The following is a 25,305-nucleotide window of genomic DNA, read 5'->3' as shown; positions in this document are numbered from 1 at the left end:
GTTTTATATAGAGCTGACCATAGTGCATCTTGTAGCATATGTGTAATTAAGAAAAACTGTCATTACCATTTGCTAGGTGGAGATTTGCCTTATGTGCAGGGTCCTTCAGCAGAGAGAAAATGGTGATTGTAGAACTGTGCATCATTACAGTTATTTTAGCAATTCATTGTCTGTGTAGTCTTTTGTGCATTCTTTGATTTTGGATTACATGCTATGAACGTTGTAAGATTTTTTTGCTTATAAATTAGCCTTGTGCAACATGAAATCATTTACAGCCAGTTGTCAGACTGTTGTCTTTTGTTAACCTACAGTATCTATGGAAAATGCAATGTTTTGAGATGCTGACATATGTTTGTATCACAAGCAAAGCAAGACTCCACAGTAAGCAGACAATAAATACTGAGGACAGAAGGCAGTTTGAGGGAGTTTAGCACTGAGAGGATATAGGTTTTCAAATGTAATTATTAACAGATCACTTAACAAAATGTTAGTAATTTTTCTAATTAAACCATATATACTGAATAAATTAAAATAAATCCCATAATTAGTCAGTAATTAAATAAATTACAAATAAATATTATCTACTTGGTTTAAAAGTTTAAATCAAGTTTTTGGAAGACAGTATCATATTACCAAGGTAAATATTCTGGAGTTCCTAAACTAGATGTATATAATATAAAAATGGCTTAGAATTCCCATCATTCCCTTTTCCTTCAGTTAGTTGCATGGACAAGTTTATCCTGATATTAAAATCAAATCATCTAAGTAGCATGATTGAGTTTCTGTTTTCACATCTTATTGATTGCAAAGTTATGATTATCTATCCCATGAAATTTAGTTATTAAGGATAACCGATACTTTCATTAAATTGTGCCTGTTGCAGTACTGGTCTTGCTGCTAGAAAATAGCATATTTGAGACTGCAGGTGATAACTGACTACATTTTCAAAGGGTTTTTCTTGGAAAAAAGTGTCATCTTAGGGCCACTGACTGCTTGGTATTTTTGCATATACTAAAGATGACCTTTAGCATCAGTGTTTCTTGAATAAAACTTTTAGCAAAGCCTTTAATTGGGGTATATAGACAAGCTTCCTGGAGTTTAGAGCAATTGGTACTACCCAAAGCCGTAGTGAACCCTCCATTCTACTGAGATGCCCCTGAACACAGAATTATTTTGAAGAGAAACCTAATAACCCGATACGTAGCTACAAAATTACCATGAAGGTTATGGCAGACTCATTAGCGTTAATCTACCTTCCAGAACAATTTATTTTCTTTTCAAAACATGGTATAATGAGACTTGGGTTTACATTTTTTCCCCCTCTTTTAAAATGGAGTGATGACATGGTGCTTCTCTGTTTCAAAACCTCTTATTTATTTTTTACTACTTCCTGCTATGTCGCATCACACTTTTATTTCTCTTTCATGGGGAGGGGAGAGCACTACGGGAAACAACAGGTGCCTTATTTCTCCCCTGTTTTCCATGGTTGCCTAATGAGATTTCTAATAATGAAATTCAGGGCAAAAGGTCTTACCAGGAAATTCAGAGAGTGTGAGTCCAGCTCATGTGAACTATTCTGACCTCCTACAAATCACACGTTGTAGGCCTTTAATCAATAATTCTCCTCTCAGTTCAGAAATCATGCCTCAGGCATACAGGAAAAAAAAAAAAGGCTATTAAAGAATTTAGATGATAGAATATTCCTCCTACCCTACATTAATTCTTCAAAACTGTAATGAATCAAATTTTTTTGAAGTACTTAATATTTTAAATTATCTACCTTCAACATTTGATCACTGGATTCTATGCTTTTATGTGGTAACTAGAAGATCCTCTACTATAAGCTGTTTTCCTTCTATATAGGTATTTATAACTATGACCGAGACAACCTGTCATCTTTGCTATGAAGCTAAATTCAGGGGACTCTGCATATCAAAAAGGTAGACTGTAAGGAATAAAATGTTCGTTCTTCTGTCCAAAATGAAAGAACCTACCTCACAAAATTGACAACACAGAGGAGGATCAGTCTGCAACCTTACACAGGGCTATAACCAAGTTAAAACCTTTAACAGCTCGAGCCTGGGCTTGTCACTGTGAGCTCAAACTGTCACCATATTCATTATGTTCCAACAGGGTTCAGCAGGCTCAGTGCAGAGGCAGAACAAGTTCACATTTATGCCTGCAGAATACCCTACATATGGTAAAGGTGGCTTTAGGACTTCTTTGAGATATAGATGCTTACATAAATTTTCACAATTTCATTTGAAAAATAAAGTCTTTTTTAGTTTTGTAAAGATTTGGAATGATACTGACCTTTGTAACAGGATAACAGGTCACTTTCTTTCCAGTAGTTCTCTGGGCCATTTCATTAACTCATATGGTGCAGTGCAGGACTGGGACAAAACTACCAGCAGCTGACAGCACTTCTTTGCCTCACTTCTTTTCTACAGTTGCAGCACAGGTCAGGGAGGTGACATTATGAAGATGAAAGACAATTCATCAGATTGATCAAAAAGACAAAACGGTGGATACTATTTCCACCCAACAGAAAAACCTGTACAATGAGGGTTTTTTAAAAGCAACCTACTGGACATGATTACAGTCAGCAGTATAACTAGGAGAGCTTTTCTGAAAGGAAAGGAAAAAGTGCCAATGAAAAGGAAACAGTGTATGGAGCTATATATATACACCACATCAGTGGAAACTAGCTAGAAACATAGTGCTTTCCTATCAAATAGGAAAAAAATGTCAAAAATCTTACATATATGTCCAAACTGGATTTCAAATAGAAAAACAGAAGTCTTGCTGACAGCTTCCCAGCTTTCCAGACTGCTGTTGCTTTATTAACTGAATCCTATTGAGCTATTTTTGCAAAATGACAAGCACGTTGCCCCTATACTTAATAACAAAATATAAATAAATATATACTGCAAGGATATTTTCAAGAATATCACTGCATGTGCTTTCATACTGTTTAAAAAATATCTGGAGGGTAAATATGATTTTATAACATATATAATGCCTTCTTGCACTATTACTGTCATCTGTATCAATCACCTATACAATTGGAAATTCAGAGATGTCAAATGATGCTACATCAATTAATTATGTAAATGTCACAGGTCATTGCACATCAGTTTTAGGGCACTCTGTTTTGCTTTGTATGACCAACATACCTTATCTCTGGCAAGAGACTTTGTTTTGACATAGTTTCATTTGACAACTCATCAAATGGCTCTTGATTGCTAGACTACCTCATTTTCCTCTTTCTCTGCCTGGCTGTAGCAGTGCCAGCAGGTCTAACTTTGTCCACTGCCAGGTTCAACTGAGGGACTGATGATTGCACTGATGGAACTGACTGTGCTTCTAAATGCAAGGCATTAATTAATTTCTGATGCTTTAGAAGTATAATAAAATCCAACTAATGCTTATTCAAAGATACATCTACACTGGAAAATCACTGCATAATGAAACATGCTAAAAGCCATATACCCAAGTGCTACTCCGCACAACTGCCCATCAAGTGTTTTTAGTGTATACTTAAGCATGGGTTAGCTTCTGCCAGTTTGAGAGGACTCGTATCCTATTTGTAGTAAAAGTAAAAAAGCTAGCCAGAGCGTATAAAAATATGCCATGATTTAAGTGTTGCTTACCAATCATCAGTTGCCTAAGCAGTTGTCTAAGCTGTTGGGATCCAGTTTTGCTAGCTCTCTGGAGCTCTTCCCTTAAAACTACCTTGTTCCATGGCACTTCACAAAACCTGACAGTGCTTCAGTTACTGATACACTGAAACCGCTATTTATCATCCTAGCCAATATTGTCTTGATCTTTTTAATACTAAACTGTCTACCTCCGTCCAACCTATTTTATATTTTTTTTGTAGGACCCATCAGTGAAGAACCATCTTTTTCCTTTTTATTTGTACAGGCACTGTACAGCAAATTCCTTGTTCCTGACTGGGGCCCCTATTTATGTCAGTAATACAAACATACAACAGTAGATAAGGGCCAAAGTATTGATTGCAACTGAGTACTATGACTGAAGATCAGGACTGTATTTCTACAGTAAAAATGTCTGTATATCACCCCAAAGATGAAATTATGAATACATCTGCTTTGCCTAAAATAAACATACTTTCTGGATGAGATTTTTCATTAACACTCCACAAGTCAATGTTGTTTATGAGTGTTATCACACACATGCAGCCATTTGTTATAGAATAAACAAAATGAAAGATCTTTTATGCTTCTCTGGGTCAAAAAGCACTGGCAAAGATGTGCTGCAATTCATTACTATGTTACTGGAAATCTAGTTTTCAGAAACACGGACCCTCCTTTCCGGATATATTGTCAAATCACATGGAATTTTATGTCAGACAGCTTATCAAGTTAGTTTTCACTGACTTGAATATATGCTTACGTTTCTTTACAACAGTGTTTTTCATTAAAGGTTGGCAAAACTATTTAACCATATCTTAACTTCTGCACAGTTCTCACTGCTGGGATATTCTGCTAAAACATTTTGATTCTTCAGAACAGTTTTGTATATGATAAGCCCTAATCCACTATCTTTATGCAGCTGGACACAGGACTGAAAAAAAAAAAAGTTACAAAGCCTTGCAGAATTAACAGAATAGTCCTGCATTCATGTTTTCTATGGGTGCATTCACAAACGTTGCTGAAAATTGATTAAACTAACATATTCTACCTTACAGTAAGGATAAGATGAGCACATGGACAGAAGAACTTCCGTGACATCCTGCCTCTTGTTTCTGACTCTTAACTTCCTCCTTCATCATGGTAATGTAAGTGTCGGCAGGGTTATGTGGTGAACTGTATTGGAATACTGCTCCAGTTCTTCACACGATCACACAAACAACAAACCAAATTAAAAGAGGAACACGGGTGAGAATGGGTGTCCACAGTGAAACCTATATTAGCCAGGAGAGTCACTAAAAGAAATGTTTATGCAAACCATATCCTAAGTTAAAATTACGTATCTTAAAGTAAGCTCGGGGATTCTGTAAAAAGGATCTGTACTTGCTCAATTAAAATTGCATTAAATTTTAATCAGAAGTTTATTTAGTTAAAAATACTTCTTAGTGCAAACAAGGCTTACAAATAAAAGATAAGGAAAGGATGACCTGGATAAAATCACACTTTTTACATTGGCAAAGTCAATCAGGGAACAGTGTTTAAGAGAGAACTGGCACACTGTTTCTAAAATAAATAAAAAAAAATTAAAAAAAGGTCTGTCACAGGTTTCCTGATCATATAAGAAGTAAAACACATGACAGCGAGCCTGCCACTTGAAAGTGTGGCAGAAATACAAATGACAAAGTTTAAAACAAATAGTAAAAGTGTAAAGTCTTTTGTAGTATTCATTTTAACAGATCACATTACCTCTCCAGTGCAGAGACAGAATCTCCTAACATGTTTCTTTTCCAAACAAAACAGCTATCCAAGTAAAAAGACAGTTGTACTGGTTGACCACAGTTTTCAAGGGGACTGTTGACTTGGCATGTGTCCATTTACATGTGTCTACTTTGAAATGCGTTAGGACTTTTTTTTAGAACTGTTGAACATCCATAATTGACTGTTGAGGTCATTATAGTTCTTGGTGTTCATTTTAGCTACAAAATTAGACCCCAAAGTAATACCCTTTGGTCACCAAAAATCATTGTCACTTTGAAAGAAATAATTTCATGATTTTATCCTCACTTACTTATCTCCTATCTCTTTGACAGCTGTTAAAATATATATGTTTTAAATTACTACACTCAACGCTTCAAGTAGAAAAGCTTTTTTGTGACAGGCATTATACATATGTTATTAACATCATCTCTGACTCACATCCAATCTGTTATTATCTTGTTCAGCAGTTCTTTCTATTTGCTATACCATATTAATAGAGGTATAAAAAAAAATCTTTTCTCTCTTCAACTCACTATCCATTGATAATTTCTTTGCTCTGGAGTGGTCTAGCGTGGTGTCCTGGAAGTTGTCAGAGCCATATGCAATACATGTAGGATGTTCCTGCATCAATATATTCTAGCACCGTAATTCTGGCAGGTCCTCCAGTACAAAATCAGTTCTGATTTATGCCTAATACCTTTATACTGTAGCCTCAGAAATGTCTTCCTCCACACTTCCCCAGTTTCCTGACACCTAGTTTCACAGATCTGGTTGTCTTTCTGTTTTTTGCTTTGGACAGCCTCTTTCCACTTCAACCTAAATACAGAATAAAGTATATGTCCATAAATGCTTTTCTCTTTTCCTGTTATTACTGTTACTATTGCAAGCTTGCACATTCAGTAGCATTTTAGAACCTTCTATTCACCTTCCAAGCCATTTCAGCATGTCACAATATTTTTGTTCTTATTTTAATACATTTAGAAAATCAGAACTTCTTTCTTGCATTCAAATGCAAAGCAACAGCAAAGAGAACCTAGCTGTACTTTTAAAAACTCAGAACACCAAAGTCTGATTAGTATTCTGAAAGAAGTCTTTTAAAAAGGGAAATATGGGGAACGTGTACTTTTCTGCACTACAGTACAGTGCACAGGTCTTTGGTGTACTGATGACAGAATCTGCAGATTCCCTTTTAGCTCTCTAGGGAGCCCTACGAATTTCAGATGCAGTAGTCCATGGTTCAATTTCTTGCTGGAATGGATTCTTCACAAGTAGGGATAATCCCTCATTTGATGTTTACTCACTTGGATACATTTCTGTATTCCATAGTGGCCATATCAGGCTTTGCAATGTTTATTTATTCTTGCCAGAATGCACTCCTACATTAGCTGATTTTATTACACTTACATGGTTGAAATGGCACTTTTATTCTATGACCTTCTTTTCATTAGCTTAAAATAACTTTTCAAAACAATTACCTCCAGGCCAATACTTCCCATGTTTGCTCCCAGACTAACAGTCACATCTTTACCATTTTCAGTTTGAAGAGAATGCATTCAGTAGTGCATTCAGTAGCTTTTGAGGATCAAATACATATAGATACATTTGCTTTTAAAATATTTATCAATTACAATAGTTTCTTATTCCCATTCAAATTTTTTATTTTTTCCCCTCCTAATTATAAATAAGTAATATATAATAACTCCTCAAACATTGCTTTAAAAAATATTTTGTTTTGAATTTTCTCCTGAAGTTTGTTTCCTCTCTGGTTCTGTTAGAGTTATAAAGTAATTACAGAATCTTTTGACTTGACTCACTATCTGAATTTATTCAATAAAACTAATAATAAGCTCAATATTATATGAATTATGCATAAATTAATATAAATTCTGTATGCATGTATTGATACATTACCTACATTACATAATCATAATTTATATAATAATAAATATATGGTACTATAATATCTCAATTTAAATGTATCTTAATTACATAAAATAGATGTTAACATAATTTTAAATCTATAAAAGCTATATAACTAGCTAAGATTTCAAAAGAATATGCTGTTCTCTAGGTAAATACAGCACGTAGTATAATATATCACACAACATTATATGATTTCATGGTCAATATAACATTTACCAATAATGCAGTTTAAGGAAACAGATTATTGAGCCCGAAAGACAGCAGATGAAGATGGCAGAAGTAGAAAAATTAGCTTTATGCAGACCTTATGCTGTACCACCTTGCCAGCTTGTGTCATGTACTCTTCAGCTACCACTGAATCTCCTGTGAACAATGGAAGATTCAAAATAAATCCAGATCAGAATAAGCCACAGTTCTTACATTAAAAATTTCTTAGTATTCCCTAATGATTGTATTTTGGGTTATCCACTGTTACTGAACTGGCAAATTTAGTATTGGTTAAGAAAGTTGTAAAGCGTTTCCAACATTTTCTTAGCAGACACTGAATCATAGTTTTCAGTTGCTACAGTACCATACAAAAAGTCTATTTAAAATGTATTTCAGCCCAATGCCTGACATAGCAATTTCTCATCTCTCAGCTTCCTAGTAGCAGCGCTATTCTTCGCAGTGCAGAAACAATTCAAATACACAGAGTCACATCAGCATTCTGTTGAGTCCTACATGTTTCAGCAAATAAACCAAGGTGATCTGACATTCCCTGATATAGCTTAATCTTTTTGGATAAATAAAAAGCCAGTAAACTACAGCATTTGCTTTCATTTTACACAACATTGTGGAATTTATTTTAATAAAATGAACTCCAATATCTAATTGATTGGTTTCCAACAGTAATTTAGAGACAGATTTTCAAAGGCATGAAAGCCTATTAAGAACGCATCTAATTGATGTTCAGAAAGAGTTGAGGACTTGATCCTGCATTCACTGCAGTCAGCAGTGAAATTTCCATCGATTTAAATCAGAACAGGTTCATACCAGCAAAGACTAGCTGCTATTTATGCTTTTCACAATATCCCTTCCATAGCTAGAGATCTTGTCCCATTTTTTTTGCACAAATAATCTACACACTTGATGTGAACCGAAAATGCTAAGAGCATATATTCATGTAAAAACAAAAGAAGGAAAAAAATACTGATTTTGTACATACACTTGGTATAACTGACCTTATGTTATAAAAAAAATAAGTCACATTTGCAAAGAAAGGTAATGAAAGTTTCAGCACTGAAGATGAGTGAACACACTGCAAGTGCCACTCAGTTTTATGGTGCCTCTCTTCACTGAAGTTAATTGGATTATTTATGAGTAAAACAATCAAAATGTTGAATACATAGTCTAGTTTCTAGGTATTTAGAAGTAAATGAGTTTCCTATTGAGTAATTATATATAGAACCATTGCTTTACTTCTGCAAAAGTGAGGAAAATGTTATCAAATATTCAGTTCTATCAAATGATGAAATACATTACCAACAAATGAAACATTGTGATCTTATTCTGCTTTATTTAGTAAAGAATTGTACCTGAGTATTTAAAATGTATTACTGTCTAGGGAATAATTGGCTTTTAAGAGAACTGTCACCGATACACGCAAAGACCAAAAAGCAGCAGTAGTGTTAGCATTCCAAATTAATCTAGATGAAACAGTAAGATAATTAGGTGTAAAAATTCACAGTCTTATGTTCAACACAGTAAAGGATCAATTTCATCTAAAGGCAAGTGGAGTGTACACCGTATCATCTGATCCCAAGTAGTGACCTTCTTGATTCAAATGCAAAATGCCTATTCCTATTGCAGATGGAATTTACCAGGACAAAATGTTCAATAGAAAGCTTACATTTCCAGTGGGGCAGAAAGGTATTTGTCAGTGTCTCATTACAGCTTTGCTACAAACATCTTGGATTTCAATTAACTTTGAGACAGAACAGCAATAATCCGGCATTGACACCACAAACCATTCTGCTCCATTATATATGTGGATTTTTGTTTCATTTGCAATAAGCTATTGTAACATTTCCAAAAGAAAAGCAATAGAAAGAAATGAGATTCCAGTCATTTTAATGTCAGAGATATCACTTAGTGATGTCTGATAACTTTGCACCAGGAGGCGAGGGTGACATCATTTACATTTTTTCCAGCATAAATGAAAAGTGTTGAATCCCTTGAACCTTAAGTGTCCCATCAGTTCTTCTACCCTCACTGTCTCACCTCCTGTTATTAACATAGCATATCCGCTCTGACACTTTTGATCATTTTCTATGTAAAGTAATTCTCCTTCTCAATGGAAATTAATATGAAATTTGCTTTAGTACGTTTCAGGGGTTCAAACAATGGTCCATAGAAATCTATACCCTGTAGAGGTCATCTTTTAACTTTACAAATTTAGAATTTGCAGTCATTTAAAATATTTACTTTAAGTATTATTTGGTATTTAAGAAAACTAGTATGTTCTTCTGAGTTAAACATGGATCTAGGAGTTGGAAGGGCAATTTTTAACCATCCCTTGAATATCTGTGACTGTTTTTGAGTTAACTCCTGTAAAAATCTGGATAATATTTGTCACCCTTAATTTATACCTATGTCATGAGGGTAACTCTATCAGCTTGTGAAATATGGCAGGAGGAAAAGCTCAGAAATCATGCAGGTATGATTCATTGTTAATTTCTTTGTTAGTAAAGAAGTTAGATCTCTGCAATCTAGGCCATGCAGATCTGATTTGAATAACACTCAAAATTCTATCTGTTGTCTTCCATTCAAAAAGCTTCCTTTCAAATACCAATTCACATAGCTTTATCTGTAAGAAATATTGAAACAAATATGGTTAATTTGACACATTAAGAAACACAGACTAAGAGAAAATAAAGCTATGTCTGTAACCTAGGAACCACTGGTGGCAAAACACCACTTTTCCTCCTTCGATACCAAGGCGAAGGAGTCTTAAGAAGTGACTTAAGTCACTTGTCCCCACAATTCCAGAGCAAGGACAAGAGCTGGGAGAATGGTCCCTTCGAAGGGGAACTGTTCTACATACTAGACACAACCTGCTTTCTCTCAGAGAATGAAATTCTAAAATATGTTTGATTTATCAGTAAACATTAAAATGATAAATATAAAATTATTAAATCTAATGGGTCTGTATTTTTTACTTCATCTTGCTAATGGGTCTGTATTTTTTACTTCATCTTGAACTCCAAATAGCTGCTTTAAATATAACATTTGGTCAGTAACCGTCTGCAGACATACACAACAAATTAAGCAGGTATCTAGAATGAATTTTTTTCTCACTCCTGAACTACAGCCACCTTTAGGGTAATGAGTAGCAAGAAAAGATGTAATACTTTATAACTATAGTGAAATGAAAGATAATTTTCCTGATTAATGAGACTATTGCTTAAATAGCGCATACTTCCGCTGACTTTAAAAACACCTGTAAGTACATTTTGCTCCTACATACATATCTGTAAATACGTGTTGGAGCTTGCTAGCATTACTACTAGATGCAATACTAACAAAAATAATGTTGTTTAATTTTTGTCATATCGCTATAAAAAATTAGATTTAACAGGTTAGTTAGACCCCTGCTTTGTATATGTAATGCAGAACAAAACCTGCCAAATCAAACATGTAGATTTTTTCAAGAATATCTGAACATACTCTATTTCATGCAACATAAATGCAAGTCCACAGCTATAAACATATATTTAATATTTTATTATAATGAAATTAAAAACATTTAAAAAAAATATTTTTCTGCAAGTATGATGTAGTTGAAGAACTGAATTTTTTCAAATTGTTTACTTTTTGCAAAGAAGCACAGTTTGGCTGTAAGCCACTAAAGCTGCAAAAGATTCCAGATTGCTGTTTCACAAGAAGGTGTTGCATGAGAAGAATTACATCAGTTTTTCTTTTTTCTTCCTGTACTCACAGCACCTTAGGGAACACAGACTTGGAAAGATATCCAGAGATCTAGTCCAACCTGCATTAGCAGAATCAGTGTACTTTAACATATAATAGCTGTCTAATCGCCTGTTAAAAATACCCAGATAGAAGAGATTCCAGTAGCAAATTTAACAAAACGAAAACACAAACTGTTTTTCTCTAGGATAAACAGGCTCATATCTTATAAAAGTTTTTCTAACAGAAATGAGAGATTTGACTCCATGGAAAACTGAACGCTGACAGACATCAAGACCTGTGATGACTATGCCTATGGTTAAAAGCATTTATTGGATAAAAATTTGCCAGCAGTAGAGTATCCACTTATACACATACATACCAGCAAAATATGTGGGTATTTCCTTATTTGCAGGAAACTGTATACTTCTCTCAGTCTTTAAAAAACTGAAAGCAGCAGCTATTTAAATTTATATTTAACATTATATAATGTGTGCATTTCATTGTCTTATGTTTTTCTTGAGTTTTAAAATCATGTGTCATGGGAAAGATATACACTTAATTAAATCTATACAAGCTCACACATATATGCTCCATTTACAAGCCTTACAGAAGGCCTTTTGCAATTTTTTCTTTTCCTGTCTTAATACAGATGCACTTACCATTAAAAACTAAATAATTACTTTTTTCGTAATTTTTTTTTAAACAAACTACTTGCACAGATAAGACTGTTTCACAAGAAAACACAACCCAAAACACTTGTCAAATAAATAACAGGATATTAATGTGGTCAAATTTTTTTCAAGCCAGGTAGAAAGATCAAATTTATCCTGATTTTAAAAAAATCCAACAAACAGGTTAAGACAATATGATGTGTTAGTGTAGAAAACCAATCTATAAATAAAAGTCTGAATCAAATTCAAATATAGTTTAGCTGCAACAGTCTCCACTGACAGTCAGCCAGATTTTCAAAACAGGTTTTCTTACACAAAAACTTGCAAGATTCACAGGATGTCCCTTACAAGCATTCCAAATTACACAAGGCTTAAACACCACTGTTGGCACATTACTTCTGTGAACAACAAGGATGAAGTTCTATCATATTCTGGTAAATATTCAGCCATAGAAGGGCTACTTCCAGTATGGACCAAGTCTCTGTATTGGGTCATGGAACACATCCCTGTTACCTTGTCCCTTCTCACTGCAGTTGCTCTGCCACTTGTGACGTGCCAGCAGGTGCTTACTATAAACCAGATGGCTGCAGTAATTGTTACAGATTTACTATGCCATCCCCTTTGCGCTCAGGTGTTTTATAAAATACAGCCCAGGAGCTTGTGTTCTGCTAGTAACAAATGCATTGCCAACTATCTACTGCCTTGCAACTTGTGTTAGAAGTACAGATTTATTTAAGTTAAAAAGTAGGTGATATTATGAGAAATTTTTTATATTAAAAATTGCTGTTTATGTGTTTGCTCTATAGTTTAATGCCATGTAATTTTTCAGACCTCCCTCCAACACATTGGCAAGTTTCTTAGCAAAGAACAAGAAAAGGAACAAACTCTACCTTTATTTACTTTGCTATTAGCAGTAAAATGACTCCATGGCACCAGTCTTTATTGACTAGAACTGGCTGATGCTGTGAGTCAGTGACTCAACTAACTCTCAGTAGAATGTGAAAACATGAAAAGTTAACTTTACGGGAGAATAAATATTGCTTTATGTAAAGAAGAACAGAAGCTAGGAATCCTAAACTCTAATCTCTGTGGTCTTGTCACTTGAGTCTTTTTAATTCTCTTATTTGTAATTTTTTTGTAATTTGTAAATTAATATGAAGTACTTGATATGGGTAATTGTTCAACATTTCTAGAGTGAGATAATTTGATGTCACTGGATGGAAAGCGCATTCATTTTTAGCAGAAGTTAGTATTTTAGTGTGCCTTTGATCATATTAATTCTAGTCTAAAATATACTTTAAGATTATATGAGATACTCTTTCTGCTTACATACAGAAAAACAATTGAATTCCTAATGAAAAGTTTAAAAAAATCCCCTGAAAAAGTGAACACTTACTCTCTCCCTATTTATCCTATTAGCTTTTTGGCTAGTAACGCTAACATACTACACACAAAAGGAACTCTATCATCTTTATGCATAGCCAAATATATTCTCCCTTTGATGAATACACAAAACTTCCATGAAGGTAAATGGAAGATAGGTGCACAAACTGAGGGTAGAACATAGCCTGGCATACAACGTATCTGAAAACAGTTCTTTTCGCTGATCTCTTGACAGTTTTCATACTCTCTCTTAAAATCATTAGAACTAGTAAAGGTTTTGGTGCATTATAGGATCCCTTAAGAAGCTCTCATTGCCTCCTCTCTTAACCACATAATAGAAAAAAATGAGAATACCATTCACAGACCACACTGAGGAAGGAGAACTTGCACTGGAATTTTTCAGCTGGTAAACCTATTTTCTGTAATGCTTAGTAGTGAATCACTCTTAAGTGCTTGACCATTCACTAGTGTATGTGTTTTGTACCAAAGGTTACCAGATTGCAAAAGTGTTCTCATCTCGGAAAGGACCATCACCTTATTTTCACACAACAGAAAAAATGTATGTTCATCTAGCAGGAACAGGAAAAGGGGGGGGGGGGGGGGGGGGGGGGGGGGGGCTGTCTAGAAACCTGTATTAGGATTGCAGCAAATTTTCTAAGGGAAAGGCACAGACTATTAAATGATACCAGAAAAGTTCTGCCTTTATATTCTGGGATGAGATCTTCCTGATGATTTCAGCTCCAGTAAGTCTGTAAGATGGACTTTTATTTTCCTGAAATATGAGAAGAAAAAGTAAATTACAATGGAGCCTTAATGGAGAAGGGTATGCTAGCTGCCTTTTCCCAGACTCTCGTACTGCTAGAGAAGACAGCACAGCAGTGGCAGTTACTTGAGGAGGGAACTGCCCTCTCCAGCATAGATCTTGGGCTCCTGCTACAGAACAAATCACTGTTCTCCAGCAGTACAATGAGATGACAAAGCAAGGTAAGGGCCCACTTGCCTTTGTATCTACCCTTCTTCTGATTCAGGCAGTATGGAAGTCTAATGTTCTCCAAAAGATAGAAATAGAGGCTCTTCTGAATCAAATGATATCTTCTTGTGTTTAGCCTGGATTCTTGCCCATCCGCAGCAGAGACCTGGTGTATTTTTATCATTCCTTTACATGTCTCAAAATAACTTCTCAATAATACACTACTTCTGTTTACACAGGTACACAATCACTTAAATCTGGTGTTCATGTCTTAACCAAGCTGCGTTCATCCTAGACCCAATGCATAGGATGGGTGCATAAAATGCCCCACAACCTGTTTTCCCAGTCCTAGGTATGGAAAGAGCCCATGTCACAGTACGAGTTCTTCACACTCGCAGAAACCATACAAAATTGGGGTTCACTATACCAAAAGATACTGTCACCAGGAAGCTGAGGCTAGAAGGAAACATTCACTTGCAAACACCTACAAACAGTGTGCTTTCTCAAACCTGTCCTCCCACCATATACCTCATGAGCCTTTCAGCTGATGAAAAGTGTATCGGATTATTTAAACTGCTATTACTTGTGAGATCGATGACTGCTAAAAAATCACAAACGCATTTGTGTACAGCATTCTGTCACTGTTTGTGTACTGCTAAACTGATCCAGATAGAGCGATTTGAAAACTACAGCTAGCCTTTACAAAGAAAAAGGGGGAAGTCAGTGCTGCAAAAATTAGCTATTGTAGTTTCTGGGTTCTAAAATGAAGTGTTGAAGATCAATTTCAAAAATCAATTGGCTAAATTCATTACAAACATGAAATACATTCATAATTTTAAATTTAAACTTGAAAAATATTACTGGAAAGCTTCAGATAAAAAATTCATACTTTATGGCCAAACAAGAAGCATATGTAAAGTACAGAAATAAAACACACATTCCTGTTCTGAGGTGCACACATTCCTGTAAGTGTTGTTAGAAAACTCTGGCAAATAAATTCAAAGACAACAGCTGTTCGTGGAAGTTCATTACTATCATCTTCATATTTCCATCTCTGAAGAAAAATGCAACCTCTTCTCTTGCACATCATACAATTTTCTTTGACAGTTTCACTTAGAGTTTCTCTGAATGGTAACACCCATACTCTCGCAAAAGGCACGGGGGTTATTCAATGATCAGAAGCCATCTAGACAACAGACAGTTTTTCTAATTTTTCTTAAGGTGTAGTACGAATCCTGACTCACACAGAAGACTACAGAGGAGTGAATAATCAGTGCTGATTCCTGCAGCAACTGAAGTTCTCCTGGGAGCTACCTCAGCGAAATACCAAGCAACCTGTTCAGTTTATGGTACCTAACTGCATTGCAGCCTGAGAGATCTTGATTGCAAATGCAGTCTTTTTCCAGTGCTCATGAGTGGGATTTTAGACAGACATAAATGTTTGTAGATCCAGTGATTTTAAAGAAATTATTCCAATTTTTAATAGCAGAAATGTAACCCTCTCTGGAGCTGATAGCTACTGTTTCTAAAAACTAAAAATTTCATAGAGTGCTGTGAACATCTGCCTCACTTGAAGCTGTATGAGTTGTCCATATTAATTCCCCTTTGGTTAGCACAAGTTTTGGAAGATCAGCGGTCTGAGGAACCAAGCTCTCCACTGAGAGAGCAGTCAGCACCACCGGCTCAGCAGGTATGAAAAAAAGGGAGAAAAACCTGACGCGTGTTTCCACAGGATACAAGTGGCAATACACTTACTAACTTAGGAAACCGGGGAGCGGCCAAGTCACTAACCGTCGGTACACGTACCAAAACGAGCTGTGCGCCCGCAGTGGCGCCCGACGGGCAGCGCGGGGTGCGCTGGGCACGCCCCGCCCCGGCTCGCGCCCACCGTCAGGCCGCTCGCGCCCACCGTCACTCCCCGTCCCGCCGCCCGCCGAGCTCCCCCTGCCGGCACCCACGCCGAGCAGGGCTAGGGTGGGCAGCTTTGTCCCTAGCCTGACAACTGACAGTAAATGAGGCTTTAACGCATTTTATCCTCAGGCCACTGAGGCGGTGATGGCCACCAGCCCGCCCAGCCTACGATCGGCAGTTCAGCCAGTGGGGCGCTGGGCCGCCGCGTGTCACCGCTGGGCCGCTGGCACGCCGGCGGCTGCCCGGCACGGAGCCTCGCTCCCCGGGAACCCACACCGAAGGAGAAAGCGAAGCCCCGCACCGGCGTCCCGCCCGGGCTTGCGCTGCCCGGCACCGCCCGCTCCCTCGGGCGCGGGGCGCAGCGAGGCCGCCCGGCCCCCGCCAGGCGACACCGCGAGACCCCGACACGGCCACTGCCCCCGCGCTGCCGCTCGCTCCCCCCAGACTACAGTTCCCATCATGCAACGCGGCCCGCCCCACACTCACGCGGCAGGGCGCTGGGGCCGGGGCCCTCCCAGCGGGGCGCGCTGCAGGTTGGGCGGCGCTGCTCTGCGCCGCGCGGCGGCGTCTGGGTGCCAGGCCTCTGGCGGCGCCCCGCTGCCGCGTCCCCCTTCGCCCGCGTCCCCCGCGCGAGTTCCTGTCAGATCGCTCTCCCTGACGGCGCGAACGAGCGGGGCGTTGGTGGCTGAGCGCTCCGCGTACTGTACGGGCCACTGTGTACTTCCGCGGTTCCTGTAAGTTCCTGCGCATCCCGCAACGCTTTCGGAGCTGGTGTGATCCTCGGCGCCCGCCGTAGGCTGCCGCTTGTCAGCTGCCGGCGCCTTTGTGAGGCGGCGGAAGCGGGGAAGGGTGCTGCGGCCGAGGGGCGCTTGGAGCGGAAGGCGGTCCTGTTGCCAGGTGCGCTGCTGTCCAGCGGCGGCCGAGCCGCGCCCGTCGCCGCGGTTCCTCCCGGCTCGGCGCCGCCGCCGCCCGGCGGGGACCCCACTGTGTGCGGCCGAGCCCTGTCAAGTGAGGGGCGCGGCAGACAGGGTGGGGCCGCGGGGTGGCCCGTGCCGGGGCTCGGCCCTCAGTAGCTGGGAGAGGGTGGGGTCGGGCATTGGGGCTGTTCGGCGGCGCTGCTGCCTTCGCTGGGGCCTCGGGGCGTGCAGGGTCCCGTCAGGGTGAGGAGCGTTCTGCCGGGCTCCCGCTGGGGTTGGGGTGGGGAGCTCGGTCCCGGCGCACCCGGTTGGCACCGCGCCCCGCTGAAGGTGGGGCGGGCGCCGCTCTCCTCGGGGGTGGCGCCGTCTGAGCCGCTCGGCGGGCCCGGCTCGGCGTTAGAAAGGCGGGTGGGGGGCAGGAATCCGTGGTGTGGTGACAGCGCACCCTCCCAGCGCTGTTTTAAAGCGGCACGGGAATGCCACTTGAAACTGCTGACAGTAAATTTATTTATTGGCACTTAAATGTTTGCAGACAACACGGAGGAATGCATACACTTACCCTGATATATGTACTTTTAAGTATATTGGGGTAGATGTATGAGGCTTACATCATTTTGCATCCTTTCTTGTGCTTAGAAGCAAATGCTTCCAGGTTTTCTTAATTTTGAATTAGTGAAGAGCTATATTACTGATGCTTGCTGTAGCATCTTTGTTATCAAGCTTAGTGTAAAAGTATTACAGATCCGTCATCTGTTGTGGAACCACTGCTGTGCTTTCTTTACTGACTTAGATTTGCTTAAAAACACTTCTTTTCACACAGCCCATTTATGCAGTTTTTCATACCTGTGTTCTAAATATTTGTTAAGTTCTGAAGTGTGGGGTTTTTTTCACCTTTTGTTTGTTGTTGACCTTCTTGTCTGTATTTAGTTATGTAGCGAAACTTTGTGTAGAATTTTCACCTTTAAAAGATCCACCATTTTCTTAGTACACAAAACATTTGGAGGGGTGGAAGATAATGCATATACTTTAGAGTTTTTCTGACCGTCGCGCTTGTATTTACTTTGCCTTGCAATTTATAGTAATCCCACTAAATCTTTTAATAAATCTGTATTTTGAATCCTGCAACTCTATGTGGAAGGATATATAGCTTACATGCTTCTAAGTTATAGCATGCCAATGTTTAAGCTGTTGAAGTGAAAAGTTAAGGTAGTGTCGGTACTTTTCTTGCTGTTTTCAGTCTCATAGTTAGCTCTGTAGCTGTACCGAATCCTGTGGTAAGATCAGATGACACAGTTTTTGGTGCCTAATGTTTATTTCAAAGCAGTTCCTTTGGTGTCAGAACTACCTTAGGAATGGAGGCTGTCACCATATCATAGTTCTGTTTTAAATCAGTCCCTTTAATATTGAAAATGTGTTAAGTGAAATGTGGACATAGAAATGTGATTTTTCTTTTTCTAAATTATTACTTTAAGACTTTTCAGAGTTCTGTTGTTTGTAAGTTAGGGTAGTTCCTTTAGTAGCTTCTTTAAAAGAAAGCTGCTATCTTTTTTTTTTTTAAAAAAAAAAAAGGGGAAAATCCCCAAACCAAACAGTGGTATCTTTTCTGTTGATCAGTATTTCAGCCATGTCTGACAAAAGTGAACTGAAGGCAGAGTTGGAGCGCAAGAAGCAACGCTTGGCTCAAATCAGAGAGGAGAAGAAAAGAAAGGAGGAAGAAAGAAAGAAAAAAGAAGTAAGAAATAATTTTCTCTTAGAAATTTGACTACATGTGTAACTTGCTGAAAATTTAAGGGTAGGTTCTCTTAATCATTTGCTACATGTTATTCAGGGAGTTGTCTGTTTAATGATCAGTTGCTGATGCAAACATAGCACTTTTCTGGTAAGAGCAAACACCTACTGTTTTCTTTATAATTACCCATCTGGTGAGTTAGACTTCTAATTTTTCTTTTAAATCCTATGCTTGCATTAAGTTTGGATTTCTGAAACTAGTGTGTGCATGGGACATCATTAATCAAATCACTGTAAGGTATTACATAAAAGCTCTGCTTAATGAGTTGTGATGTTATTTAGAGAACTCATTTCTGAAGTGCAGTTCGGAGGATATCCATATGAATTGTCAGACTGTCAGTATTGTTATTGTACAAACAACTTGCTACACTCTTCTGGTCTTTGATTCATCTTTAGTCTGATTTTTGAAATCAAAGCAACACTCAAGGTGTATACGCTACTTGTGTGTCAGACTTTGTTAAGTCTCTTTGCTGAAGTATGTGACAGTCAAGTGTTTTTCCTGAATGCAGATTATACGTCATAAAAGAAACTTCTGCTGGAATGTGTGGTATTTTGGGGTACTTTTTCAAGACTTCCCTGTGGTTTGGTTATCTTGTAGGTGTTCGAAATTAGCGTGTGACTGAAGACTGGGCAGCTGCCAGCTATACGATTCAGACAAAAAGGAGAGGGAAATATTTTAAATTATGAGCCTGTAGGAATGTATCACCTGTATCAGAGATTCCACATATGATACAACATCTTATCAGTTGAGAACTTGCTCTAAAATTTCAAAATTCCTTTTGTAAAAGGAATTGTGCGATAGATTAGAAGCACAATGTGCAGTCACGTGAGGAGCAGTTAGTCCTTAATCATGGCATAGGGATGGAATAGCTTGGTCTGGATTTTGATGCTTCTGTTAAAGACTTGTATTTGTACCATCAATTTATATTTATAAAAATATTCACTTGCCAATGACTGAGTTGTGAACACCTTAGGCTATGAATTATACTTCTGTAAATGAATGAGCAGTTAAATTAGAAGGGGAAGATAGGGAGTGTTCAAGCATGTTTTACATGTAGAGCTTGTGTTATTTCTGGTTTTGAAGATGAGGATTTTTTTTTTTTTTGCATGAAATCTAGGAGGTAATAGCACAACTTAAAGAAAACTACTTAAATGCTCTGTAAACTTGAAGTTACTGCAGAGTTATTTTTTTAAGACTTCCTTTTTTTTTTGAAAACCTGAGGTTCAAAAGAAAGCTTTCGCACCAAACAGCATGTTGATGTTTTTGTTTTAAAAAATAACTTAAAGTGCACACATGGGCAATCACTGCTTTACATCTTACACATATTTTCTTAATTGCTACACAGTTGAGTATGTGCTCTGTCTAGCAAGTGTCCTAATACTTTCTTGACCAGAAAGGTGTGTCTTACTGTCATTCTAACTCTAGAGTGTTTTCTCTGACAGTTATTGTCACTTCAAAATTGGAACAATAAAATACTTTTATACACAGATACATAATATGTGTTTTTAAGTCCTTGCATTTTACAGTGCTTAGCATTAGTGTAAAAAAGGTATTCTTGATCTTACGAAGTGGCAGTCATTTTGGCAAATGAGAAGACAATTTTTGCATGTTTATGTCTTTTAAAGACCGTACCAAAGCTACAAAATTTTGTGATTCTTGTCTGCTGATTGCTTTATCTACAGAAAGGACCATCAGAATTACTAGAGTCAAATATCTAACTTGTATGATGATAGGTTTCAGTAGCATAAAAAAACCCCTATGAGATCTCAAAAAAAAAAAAAAGAAACTGTTTTGAATACCTGTTGAATGCTGTAACTTGAGTATGGAATTATTTTTAGACTGATCAGAAGAAAGAAGTTCTTCCTGTGCAAGAAGAATCTGATCTTGAAAAGAAGAGAAGAGAAGCTGAGGCATTACTTCAGAGCATGGGGTTGACACCCGAGTCTCCTGTTGGTAGGATTGTTAATCCTAGTTTGGGAGTTTTTTTATTTGGGTTTGGTTTTTTTTTTTGTGGGCATGGTTTTGGATTTCTTGGAATATTTTTTTTTTGGGGGTGGTTGGTCAGTTTGGGGTTTTTTTTAGGACTGTGGTATTTATATAGCTAGCATGAAAATTCTCTGGCCAGTATTTTGTGATGTGTACATGGTTTTGTACTGTTTCGGTTTGGGTTTTGTACTGTTTTCTCCTGCATGGTCTCTTTTAAATGTCAAGTGATGTGCTTCAGTACACGTTACTAAAGTGTAATTACATTCACTTCTGTCAAAGATAGGTTTTAAACTTAGTGGATTATTTAGAATATTTTAGTTAAAATGTATTTTTTCTTTTTTCTCCTGTTTTCCCTGCACATTATTCTTTTTTATTTTATTCCTTTCTCTTTTTCATAATGCCAGATTTTAATTCCGACATTTTTGTGCAGTTGGTTTGTTTCCTGTGTCTTTTACACCCTAATTTTCCTTATCTCAAATACCTGGCTGACTTTGATGGAATAATAGCAAAGCTAAGAATAAAATTTAACTATCAAGAATGATGATTAATGCCATTCTTGGATGGGTTAGCGTATTGGTTGTTGCTTTTTGCCTTTACCTAGCCACATCTTTCTGGAAGATGAAAGTGAAGAGTGGTAATTCAACTCTGCTTTTTGTCTCTAGCTCTGAAATCAAAGGGGTTTAAAACTTATTTTTCAGTTTGACTCAGTGTTGAAGGTCAATTGCAACTGGTTTGCAAATAAAATAATTTATGTATATGCTAATCTGTGATTCTGTCTTCATAATTGCTTTTGCATAGTCCTCAAGTGTTCAAAAATGAATGTGGAATAAACAGCATTATAGCTGTTCCCATTGCAACAGCCACAGCAGTCATTTTTAGTAATTTGAACTGTTCGCACAGACTAGAGACTGCATTTGGGTTATTTTGGCACTAGTGCACAGCACTTAAAGTTACCAGGTCTCATCTAGTAGAAACTTTATTTGGCAGACTAATAGTTGAACACTTTCTTGTGTGAGGTTTTACTAAGGCAGCTGATGAGACTTGCTGAAATGCGTATGGTGGTGGTTGTTGATTATTTTTTTTAAAAAATCTGTGACAGAGAATCTGAAAACTACAGTATAGACAGTCTTTAAAGCAAGTAATTGATAGACTTTGAGTAGCTGTTTGTTGAAAGCTCTTTGAGGTGCTGACACTGAGTCACACCCCTGCAAGTGTTGTTTAATTCTGTTAGGCATCTATTTAACCACACCATTCGACGTACACAGATTCACAGGGAATTAATTCTGTTCCTTTTCAAGATACCTAGATCTAATCTGTATCCTAAATCGAGCTAAAATGCCCTACTCACAGTTCTGTGCCTGAGGCACAGGCTGGCTCTGCTGACTGGGTACTGGCAAACTGTGATACTACAGTGATCTTATTCCTGAACTGAAGCTCGCTCACAGCTGACCAGCTTGGTGTGCAGATAGATTGAGCTCGCATTGTCGGTATAGTGGATAGTTTGAGATTAGATTAATTCACAGAAAATCGTACTAAAAATCCCTAAGGCAATTCCTGTAAACTGCCAGAGAGAGGTAGCCCTTATGGGAGAAGGGACCTTACCGATGCGAGTACACTTTTGATACCTACCATACTCGTTATATAAGAAGCCATACGTTAGTGAACCGAAATGACTTCCAGGAAGGTATTATAGTTTCATTCTGTGCTGGGGCTGGTGGAAATTCGCATGGTCTTTTCGTAAGACTCCTGGTCTTTTCCACCTCGCTAATGGGAAGACTCTGTTGAAGGCAGTTTGTCCCACAAGAGGGCGTTGTAGCATCAAACCGGAGCTCCTGGGGTCCCTTGGCCGGCTGGCTGCTCGCTGGAGCTGCCCGACTTGTCAACAGCAGCAACGCGTTTCTCGCGTCACCTATTCGGTTAAGAAAGGGTGACGTTAAAATCTCATCTTTTCTGATAACGCATAAAAATAATGTAGGAATAAAGGCCTATGGACATTTCCTTTAGTATAGATTATTCAGTAGATAATAATGATAAGCTGAAGAATACATATATGTGCTCTTATATATACACCCATATTTAAATAAAATATAAAATCTATGTGTGTGCATGTATGAATTTGAGATATAACTCTAGATCTATATGAAAATCTCTTCCTGTGGGAGGAATGAATTTTTATTAAATTGAAGAATTCACTGTGATTTTTGTAAATTTAGGGTGGAATTTTTGGCAGCCAGAGCCATGTCTGTTTTGGGACTGGATGGGAACATTCTTCAGAATTTACAGTATACTTGTGATTGTGGGAATTCTGTAGGAACATTGCAGCTCTAAATTCAGAACTTTTCCTTGTCTGACCCCTGACAGAGTAGATACCAATTTATATTTGTAACTTGTGTTCGATTGACTTAAGGATTGCTAAGGAATGAATGTGTTCTATGAATGTTTTATGTATTGCTTGTAATAATATTATAAGGGCCTTCAAAACCCCCCTGATTCTTAAGCATAAACCTAAGTTTCATTAAATAATTAGTTTAACCATTTTGAAAAAGAAAAGTTGAAAGAAATACTGAAATAACTTCGTGTGTGTATCAGATTGCATGATATCTTTCACTATTATGTATCAGTTCCAAGAAGCATGTTGCTCTTTGATTGCAGTCATCATCTACATGTTGAAAATGAACTGACTTCAAAGGAATACAACAGTACTAGACTGTTTGTCTAGTAAAATGAAAGAAAACATGAAAATCCCCCAGAACCCAACACTAGAAACTTTGTTGTACTATGCAGGGTTTATATTGATTTGATTCCAGCTAGAACAAAAATAACAGTATGCTGTATGACAAAGCCACTGTTTTGGTCCATGCTTTGGTGTTTATATATTTTGAAACAAAAATGCCTGTTAAATACATTCAGTGTCTAATTTTTAAGAAAAACTGATGTCAAAGCTACATTAACCACTGTCTTCCTTTTAAGTTTAAGCAACATGATTTAGTGGAAATTACCCTTTGAAAATGGATGCCATCGTTTGTCAGAAGTTCAGTTTAAAAATATATTTTCAATTCATTTTTCTTAAACGTCTTTCCCTCCATGTCTTTTTTTTTTTTTTTTTTTTTTTTACACTCTAGATGCATAAATGCCAAACAATTGCATGGAAGTCCAGCATGATTTGTTAACATTGTCTTTTCCCCTCTCTTTCTACTGTTCATTTTCATCCATGTATTTTTTGTTTGCCATTGCTTTTTTTTAATACTTCATGTTAAATTCATTTGAAAACATCCTAAGCTGTGCAACCTCTGCGAGTAGTAACAGCGGATACCTGTCTGTTTCACTATTTAGTCCCTCCTCCTACCTCTCCATCTTCCAAATCTGTGAGTACACCAAGTGAGGCTGGAAGCCAGGACTCTGGTGATGGCGCCGTTGGATCTAGGTATGTCACTTTCCTTGTCATAATCCTTTGCTTAATACTTGTATTCTGAATAATTAAGCTTTAGAAGAAATCAAGGTAATTACTTAATTATTATAATATGAAGTTACAGTGTTACTTAATCTGTGAACAGTGATTGTTTTACAGAAGTATTTTACTTTAAAATTCAAAATGCAACTACGCTTCCTAATTTGAAATTGCCAACATGAACGTAGAGTTGTTTAAACTTGCAAATTTAAAATAAAATTATTCTGAATGTCTTGTGGTAATGTTCTTGTAAGCATGAATGTCTCAGGACAATAGAAAACTGGAAAAATCCAACTTTGGCGCTCTTCCTAGCCTCTTCTAAAGGAGGGTGTGTACGGATGATAGGCTATCTCCTTTTCCCCCCTCTATATAGTTGGCATAAGAGAAGATACTGTCTACAAACTGCATTGCTTGTAATTTTATGCTTTTCGTTACTTAGAACAGTATTTCTCATTATTTCACTCAGCCTCTTTCATTTGGCCATGTTGGTACAGCCACAGGTTGTTGGGGTTGTTTTTTCAGTTCTAGTACTTGCCACATCTATTTTGTCTTTTTTGTGTGTGCATGGCAGTTGGAGAAATGCTGCTTTAAAAAGAGTCAGATAAATATTTCTGTTAAACTAGGAATTCCAAATGGCAATATATGGGTGATAGGTGGGAAGCACTACTTCCAAAGGGTATTTCTGCCATTTCCCATGTACAGTCTGCAAATAAGAGCAGTGTTTGCATATCAATATTGGTAACGTACATTTTCTTGGCAAATTAAGTTCACGCAGCTACAATTTACTGAGTATGCATTATGGATGAAGTTTAGTTAGAGCACAGTAACTAAAGCAGTTATCAGTACTTTTGTGCTTACATGAGTAGTTGTTTTGGAGAAAGAGTGTATACTTGCACCTCTCTGAAACATCTTTTAAAAAGACTGTAGTAATGTCTTGTATGCATG

At 37.6% G+C, this 25,305-nt stretch overlaps 1 protein-coding gene and 1 long non-coding RNA gene across 8 annotated transcripts in view; one reads left to right on the top strand and one right to left on the bottom strand.

The window, feature by feature from the left end:
* Positions 1 to 2,314: 2,314 nt before the first annotated feature.
* LOC114012080 (uncharacterized) lies at positions 2,315 to 16,819 on the bottom strand. 2 transcript variants are annotated; one of them, XR_008748409.1, is made up of 6 exons: positions 16,707 to 16,819; positions 14,026 to 14,111; positions 7,642 to 7,700; positions 6,112 to 6,230; positions 4,708 to 4,856; positions 2,321 to 2,444 (listed from the first exon to the last, which is right to left on the bottom strand). It is a non-coding gene; the product is annotated as an uncharacterized LOC114012080 (long non-coding RNA). The 2 variants fall into 2 exon arrangements; XR_008748410.1 differs by lacking the exon at positions 4,708 to 4,856 and having other exon boundaries at positions 2,315 to 2,444.
* DYNC1I2 (dynein cytoplasmic 1 intermediate chain 2) overlaps positions 16,795 to 25,305 on the top strand; it is a 32,571-nt gene continuing 24,060 nt past the window's right edge. Inside the window, exons 1-4 of one of the 6 annotated variants that reach the window (XM_055812046.1) lie at positions 16,795 to 16,954; positions 18,752 to 18,869; positions 20,765 to 20,879; positions 24,246 to 24,336. In XM_055812046.1, coding sequence (XP_055668021.1) covers positions 18,762 to 18,869; positions 20,765 to 20,879; positions 24,246 to 24,336 — 314 coding nt within the window. In that variant the 5' untranslated portion in view covers positions 16,795 to 16,954; positions 18,752 to 18,761. Of the gene's footprint in view, positions 17,229 to 17,285; positions 17,381 to 18,751; positions 18,870 to 20,764; positions 20,880 to 24,245; positions 24,337 to 25,305 lie in introns of those variants that run through there. The other 5 variants (XM_055812049.1, XM_055812045.1, XM_055812047.1 and 2 more) reach the window with 5 other exon arrangements.

Source organism: Falco peregrinus, chromosome 8 (assembly GCF_023634155.1).
Source record: "Falco peregrinus isolate bFalPer1 chromosome 8, bFalPer1.pri, whole genome shotgun sequence".
Classification (NCBI taxonomy): domain Eukaryota; kingdom Metazoa; phylum Chordata; class Aves; order Falconiformes; family Falconidae; genus Falco; species Falco peregrinus.
The sequence above is the reverse complement of the archived record's forward strand: the minus strand, read 5'-3'. Positions and strand labels throughout refer to the sequence as shown.